We start from the raw sequence: 8149 nt of genomic DNA on the forward strand, positions 1-8149 counted from the left end.
TAGACCAAGATCAAGCAATGAGGGTTGCTATAAAAAACAAGTTCCCAAACAAAAATCATCAGAATTGTTATTTCCACATAGCTAAGAAAGCTGAAGAAAGAGGAGAAAGGACATTTGCAATGGCAAAAAATAAATATCTACACAATGATCTGTTTGATACACTAAGGAATTCTTTGACATAACAAGAATTTAAAGCCTTATATACAGATTTGCCAAGAAAATATGATGCCACAGGGTTCAAGTATATGGAGGAGATGTGGAAAATTAGAGAAAACTTTGTGCCTGTCTAGTTCAAGAGGGAGTTCTATCCATTTGTCAACTCAACAGCTAGAAGTGAGGGCACAAACACACTATTCAAATTGGATGTCGGACCTACATACAGCATTATGAGGTTTATGCATGAATTCAAAAGAATAGCAGCTACAACTGAGAAGAACCAGAGGACACAAGATTACAATACAAGGAGAACAATGTCATTCCTCATGTTAGGATATGAGTTTGAGAAACAACCTGCAAGGTTGTTAAATAGGAAAATATTCTTCAAATTCCAGCAAGAAATTAAACTGGCAACTACATATATATATATATGAAGAAATAGTAGATATGTAGTTCTAAAGCACCACAGCACATAGAAAAAGATTTCATAACAAGAAAGTTTATAGTGACGCAGAACTTGCCTTAGAATGATTACAGCTGCATATGCTGTAAGTTCCAGAAGAATGGACTATTGTGCTCCCATATCCTGAAAGTTTTACAGAACTTGAACATCTATTTGCGGGGTGACAAATATTTTATAAATAGATGGAGACTAAAGGAGAGAAAAGAAGACAATAGACAAACAGTTTTACCAAAAATAGAATTAACCAGCAGCCATATCAGGTTCAACATATTTCAAGAAGACTATGTGGAATTGCATCTGATGGATCAAAATCAATGGAAAAATTCAGATTTGTGCTGCAAGAAGTTCAAAGAATGGAAAGCAAGTTGAATGAAATGATAGATGAAGAAGAAACATCATAACCTACCATCAATTCTGATGGCCCAGCAACAGTCATTTTAGAACCTACCGTCGATATTCAGGACCTAGATTATGCTAAAAAAAGGGAAGACCAGCAATTGTTAGAAGAAATGTCAGATTATCAGAGATTATGAGAACAAAACAAAGAATTCACTATAGACATTACCAAGGTAACGACAATAATATAAAAACTTGTGACAAGCTACATCTGCCACCTATACCTCAAAAAATGAAGAAAAGGAAAACAACAGCCACTAATAAAGGTAAATAACTAAGAGTATTTGATTTAGTACACAACACAGAAAGCATACTAAGCTAAATGAATTTGATTTGCAGGGGAGTACAGAACAACCAGCAGCAGCAACAACATTAAAGGACAAGCACACAAAAGGAAGACTACAGCCCAAGGAAAAAATTTAGATGAACCATTTTTGTACTAGATGTAATGAAGCATAAAAATATATTTATTCTATTGCGGATTTTTTCAATACTCATAGATTATGCAAGTTATGTCAATGATTCAAAGCAACAATAGAATATGATACTATATCAGATTTTTGCCTTATCACCTAGCCAAAACACAGGCAGCGTCTAGTAGATAAGGTATTTATAAAGTCAGGACACCACTACTTACAACCTCAAAATCCTAGTACAAATTGAACCATAACTAGAAAAAAAAAACCTATGAACTAACCTTGGTTTAGGACAAAATAGCATCACCTTGACAAGATACCACCAATATGTACATGTGCTCGAGTATATGCAAGCCAACAAATCTCTACATCCGATTAGTAACTAAAAAAATGACATTGAGGAAGCTTGAAACTAATTATAATAGAAATAGATAATTACAAGTCATCAGCAAAAAGTAAAACTGATAAAGTACAAAATAGATAAGCGTAATATTTAGTACAAAATAGAATCATTGACAATTGCATCAAAATCTCAACAAGAATATGACTAATACTAACCATCAGTCCATCACAACACCAGAAAAACATATTTACAACCAAATAAGCATAGTATTCTTTACAATATAGGGTCATTGACCATTGCACCAAAATCTAAACAACTTCTCCAAAAAAATGACTAAATTCATTACATCGACTTGTCTTGAAAATATAGCATAAACCTGCAAAAACTTAAATACATTCATTTACAACAAAATTCATATAGATGGTGAAAATAGGTAAATTCATGTCGTTAACCAAACATCAATACCTCATAATCATATCGCTTCACTAAATCAATGGCACCAATTTCAGTATTGGAATCGTGGAAAATCATCTCATTCATGTACTTGATACGAATGTTTGGTATGTCTGATTGAGAAAACTTGTCAATAACATTGACATGTGGTTCCCAAAACTCCAGAATTTCATGATGAAAATGCCAGCATCATCTCTGAATGAAACGAAGTGGAAAACTCTATGAAATGTCTAGTATAGAAAGCTTGAATACATATACATACAGGAGATAGAGAAGAGAACATACTCGATAGAATGCTGAGGGACATTAGCAAAAACAGTTTTATATCCATGAAATCCCATATCCATTTTTGCAGTCTCTTCCCAAATCTTAACAAAATTAGGAATATAAATAGAATTAAAAAAAAGATAGATACAATCACTAAGATTTCGGATTACCGCATAGACGAACTGAAAATAGTATAAAACAAAGAATAGCTAGAACTCACAAAGATGCCTTTGAATTTCACATGGTAGTCTGAATGCTCACCAAAATCACGCTGACATAAATTTAGAATAACTAATTTTCTGTCCTTGAAATGCACTACAACAACGAACCAATGACCTTCGTAGTGAATAGGGAAATACATCTGCATAAAAAAAATGAAACTACATAAAACATGACAAGTCATAAAAGAACAAGAGACTAAAAGATATAAATACAATTCACAAATTTCTACAGCTACTATATAAAACAATTCTATAGCTAGAACATATACAAATTTCTGGTACATAAGGGACAAAAATCCGTGAATGAGGAAAGAAACAAAAAACTGAACCACAGAAAATTTAAATTTAGATAATATGTAAATTGTACCAGGTTTGAAGAATATAATCTCCTGGCCATTTCTGCACCCTTAAAGCAGTTGATAGCGTTCTCTTTAATGTCTCTCTTCTTTTTCTCATATGACAAATTATTCATCAAATAATCCTAAAGGTACAAACAAAATTGTGAACTAATAAGAATATAAAATTAACAACCAAATGATCCATACAAAAGAATATAATGCTATAAGGTACCTACACCAACTTTTGTGAAGAAGTAGTGCTTATATAACTCATGAGGATGCATATAGTTAAATATCTTCTTGCCCAGGGCATCGATTACAAAATACTGAACATTTCCACCAAGTTTAAGAGAATTTGCAAGGGAGCTAAAGTTTACTTGGACTCCCTTATAGTCAATTGCTATTTTCCTATATCAAAAGAAGCAAACTATAACTATTGGTTACAAATAAATAAAAAAACTATATATAAGAGTACACATATAAATCAAAAGAAGAACTTACAATTCATATTGACTCTGACCTAGTATTAAAACAATATTGTACACATCAACTTCTTTGATTGATACTGTTATCTTTTGACGTGTAGTAATATAAGAAGAGCACTTAAATCTGCTAGGAATTCCAATTCTCTTTCCACGATGAGCTGCTAATTTTGCAAAAGAACTAGCACTACCAACACCGCCATCATTGCCACTGAAGGACAAATTGTAGAACTTATTAGAGTCATTTGACGGTTCAAAAATATTTGTCAGAGAAGTTTTTTGTTCCAACAATTGTAACTTCATCATCAGATTCTTGACTCTGTTATAATAGATAGCATGACAGACAAAATAAGTATTTTGAACTAAAATTAAAAAAACAAATATCTAGTACCAGTTCACACTGAAACTGAAACTTACAAGATTCACATAAACCCCTTTATTATCGACAACAGCAAGTGGAACATGCTGAATTGGATGTTCAACACTTTCATCATCGGTGAAAGGAATTGGATAAACCGAATACAAAGAACAAAACCACCGTCGAAGCTCCGCCGCATGGAAATCGCCGTCACTGCCGATGAAATCGCCTCCACCTCGCGCTCTCTCTCTCTCTCCCCCTCTCTCGAAGTCTCGATGAAACCGGAGCTGAGCGTGTGGTTTGAAAACAACAGGAAGTCAAAATGGCACACCTAATACGGGTTAGATCCGGATCCAATAGCATATGGTGGGCCTGATAACACACAAAACAATTCGGGCTCGGTTTTGACAGGCGCACGAATCACAACGCGATCGCACGGACACGCCGCCACGTGAGACGTAACGAAATTTCAGTGGACCGTCACATGGTAAATACGAAATACTATTTATTTATGGCGACGCTTCGTCTAAGGTCATGACGGTTCAGCCAGATACCAGCGCCAAGAGGCCGACGGATATCTGGCTTCTGCTAAGGCAGTAGAGTGAAACCGGGTTCTTTGTTGACCAGAAAAAAAGGCAAGAAGTTGTCAAGATGTGGCAACTCAAGGAAACCATTACACTTTGATAACTATGTGAAACAGTTCAGAAAATTGTACAAACAGAAAAGGTCCCATCAATGGCGTAACGTATTACAAATACAACACAACGATGAAAATCTCACTGTAATTGTGCAGATTATGATTGGATAATCTACTGCTCTTTTGATGATTCGTTGTACTCATCGATAACCAGACTGGGAACATTCGGAATCAAGCTTGCTAATACCTTGATCTGAGATGCCTTCGCCTTGGCATCTTCAGGTGCCTGACTGCTGACAGTCAGGAGCACCTGCTGGAGACTTGCAAGGTTTTCCAGGCCGTAAACACCCTCAAACATTCTGAACCTCAGTTCAAGCCTCTCAAGCTCTGGCATTGCCCCATCCACGAAGCTCAGAAGTGGAAGCATCGGTGTCACGAAACGTAGCAGTTTAAGCTTTCTGAACCCTCCAGATAGCACAAAGATCGTCCCTCCTGACTTGAGTGTATTATTATGCAGAATTTTGAGAACATTTGGATTTCCTTTGGCAGCGTCGAGTGAGAAAATTAGAGAGAACAGCTCGGGCAACTCAGCAAGAACAAGCAGAGTATCTGTCGTGAGTGAAGTTAGCGACAAGGTTAGCTTCTCAAGGTTGTGCAAACTGCCAATCCACTTGGGCACTTGAGACAACATGCCGGAGAGACCGAGGGTGTGCAGGTGCTCCGGGGGTGCTTGTGAAGCATTGAGCGAGCTGTCAAGGAAGCCGGTGAAATCATCGTCGATTGCAAGAAACTTGAGGGAGCAACTGCTCAGATGCTCAATGGCAGACAACAGTAAAATGTTGTCACCATTGGTGAAGCTTTGAAGTTTGTAAATGGTGAGCTTCTTCAGATTTGTGAGATTCTCCAAGGCTGCAAGTGGGCACAGTTCCTTAGCCAAGCCAATAATCTCAACCCCAGATAGTGTCTGTAGAGCCGTCATCTTTGTGATCCCTTCAGTTAACATCAATGCAATCCGCTTACTCTTGTCTCCAGCAAGTAGATGCACAATTCGCTGTAGCCTCTCAACTGATGCAGGTAGCTTTCTTACTTTCGTCTCCCTTATGTCAAGTACCTGCAAATATTCCATCCTGCCAATCTTGCTTGGGACATTCTCGATGTCCGTCCGGCGCAGGCTCAGGTACTTCAACTGATGCATCTTGCATATTTTTTTGAGATGATTGAAGGACAAGTCCTTGCAATCCTCAAGATCCAATACTTGCAGTATCTGAAACTTGAGCAAAGTAGAATGAAGAGCCTTGAAACTCCCCAATGCCGTTAAGGATCGGACATGCGATAATTTCATCCTCTCGACCATTTCCTTCTCTTTCGCGTCACTCTTATGGATGGACAGCCGCCGTACCTTGTAGGTCGGAAATGGCGTCTGCCAGTGGCCACCAACAACGGTGATGAAATTCTCGTCACTTGACTTGGCGACAATGTACTCGAGAACCATGTCATGAATCTGGCAGCTCTTCACTTTGCCATTGCTGCTGTTATTGACTGCCCGGATTAGGTTCCTGCCAACGAGTTCATTGAAGCAGCCTTCGGCGACTTCCTCGATGGGCTTTCCATCCTTCTCATTTATGAACCCTTCAGCTATCCATCTTCTGATTAGACGCTTTCTGCTGATCCAGCATCCCTTGGGAAACATGCTCATGTATAACAAACAAGTCTTGAGATCAGCTGGCAAGTGTTTGTAGCAGTGGTTGAGTATGTGAGTCACTCCTTCCGTGGTGAGATTATTCCCCAATTCCTCACTTAAATCCTTTCCCACTTCGGCCAAATGGCGCTCTACTTCCGGGTCTGTGTCTGATTTTAGTTTACTAGCCACGAGCCCTGCTACTACAATTATCGCCAAAGGAAGACCTCCACATTTCTTCAGAACAACTCTAGCACCATCGGTGGGATCATTAGGAGCACTGGAGATAATTTGACGGAACAACTTGTAGGAGTTGTCTTCATGGAGCGGCTTGTGCTCATAGACATGACCATTATATCGGCGACAGGCTTCGGACACAGATTTGAACCTTGTTGTCACCACTATGGTACCGCCTTTCTCATTTTTGGGCAAAGAATCCCTAATATTTTCCCATGCCGATACAGACCATATGTCATCTATCAAGATAAGGTACCTATTACAAGCATTATTTAGACAAACTTAGTAAGTAATATGAGAGTAAATTGCCCTACGAAAGTATTGCAGGAGTAATCATTTGTACAGGTATACTCTAATAGAATTTTGGAGTTCTTATGTAAAGAAAGGTGAAATAGGAATTTAGCAAAGCCAACATCATATGGTACCTCTTCTCATGTAGTTGACCGGCAAGCTTCTTTTTGAGCTGTTCTACTCCCCATTCCTCAATTCCGTCGAGGTCATTCTTGGAAGCACCGGACTGCTGCTCATGGAGATGCATGACAAGGCTTTTCAGAACAGTGCGGAGATGGAACTTCTGTGATGCGAGCACAGTTGCTCTGAGAGCGAATCTGTCTCCAAACTCGCGGTACAATGCCATGGCGAGTGTGGTCTTGCCAAGGCCACCAAACCCGACAATGGCGAGGAACCTCAGCTGAGAATTGGTGCCCTGCGTCTCCTCGGCAAACCACGGCTTGAGAATGTCCATGGCGTCCTCTATGCCCACAGGCGCCTTGGTGCCGATGAGCTGGGGAGGAGGCGTAGGGCGGTCTCGGGGACCGTCCGGACCGGTGAGATCGCTGCCGTTTGCTGGGTTCTCCACCCCGTACCTGGTGCGCCGCTCGCTGACGTGCTGCGCCCGGGTTTTGAGGTTGCCGATCTCGGTGGCGATGCAGCGGCGCGCGTACAGCGTGGTCAGCAGATACCACGCCCGCCGGGCGTACATTAACGGGCCGCTGCCACGCGGCTCGCTGTCTAGGCGGTGGCCGACGTCGTCCACGCAGTCTTCGATGTCGTATGCCACCTCCCGCACCTGCTTCATCCAGTCCTGCCGCTGCTCGTCGTGGCCGCCCGGTGCCCGCTTGAGCCTGCTGAGGAAGGCCTGCATGCTGGTCAGCTCGTCGTTGATGTACTGAATGTCATCGCGGACACCCCGGACCAGGGTGTACTCCTGCGCGAGAAGGCACCCGAGCTTGCTCACGAGGGATTTCACGGCGTCGTTTGAGGCGCCGACGACGAGGTCCATCGTCGCCTCGCTCTAGCGCCGTCGCCCGTCGAGACAAGATGCAATTGATGTGGTTCTTCAGGGTGTATTAAGCTTTTTACTCAATGGAGGCAGCTAATTAGAAGGGCTACTGGCTAGTCTGACCACAGGACGCTTCAGGCCTTGATGTGTACATGTTGTAGTATGAAATGTTAGTTGGGGGCATATAAAACATCGTCGTGAAATGTAACTCTAAAAGCTCTAGTCCAGTTTTTTTCTTTTCTTTTGAGCAATTTAATTGATTTTCTGCAAAATTCCTACAATATTCTTGTGTCCTTTTGCATATTAGAAACCCAAAATGTGAGCTGAGACTAGGCATAAGTGACCACCATGTTACGGTATCACCTAGTGAGGTGGCCCATCAAAACCCATCTTAAGGCACACACATGACACTAACGTGCCTC

General features: G+C 40.7%; 1 protein-coding gene across 1 annotated transcript; it reads right to left on the bottom strand.

The window, feature by feature from the left end:
* Positions 1 to 4593: 4593 nt before the first annotated feature.
* Positions 4594 to 7771, bottom strand: LOC133887142 (disease resistance protein Pik-2-like). The gene is made up of 2 exons (XM_062327081.1): positions 6871 to 7771; positions 4594 to 6701 (listed from the first exon to the last, which is right to left on the bottom strand). Exons 1-2 carry the CDS (start codon positions 7725 to 7727, stop codon positions 4703 to 4705), a joined length of 2856 nt encoding a protein of 951 aa, XP_062183065.1. The 5' UTR covers positions 7728 to 7771; the 3' UTR covers positions 4594 to 4702.
* Between the last annotated feature and the right edge of the window lie 378 nt (positions 7772 to 8149).

This window comes from Phragmites australis, chromosome 12, assembly GCF_958298935.1.
Source record: "Phragmites australis chromosome 12, lpPhrAust1.1, whole genome shotgun sequence".
NCBI lineage: Eukaryota > Viridiplantae > Streptophyta > Magnoliopsida > Poales > Poaceae > Phragmites > Phragmites australis.

What these genes read in the sequence shown, in the direction of transcription:
- LOC133887142 (XM_062327081.1), bottom strand. Translation starts at nt 7,727, where the DNA reads ATGGACCTCGTCGTCGGCGCCTCAAACGACGCCGTGAAATCCCTCGTG. An exon ending in GGTCAACTACATGAGAAGAG is followed by an intron (nt 6,702 to 6,870) that starts GTACCATATGAT and finishes TGCTTGTAATAG; the next exon opens with GTACCTTATCTTGATAGATG.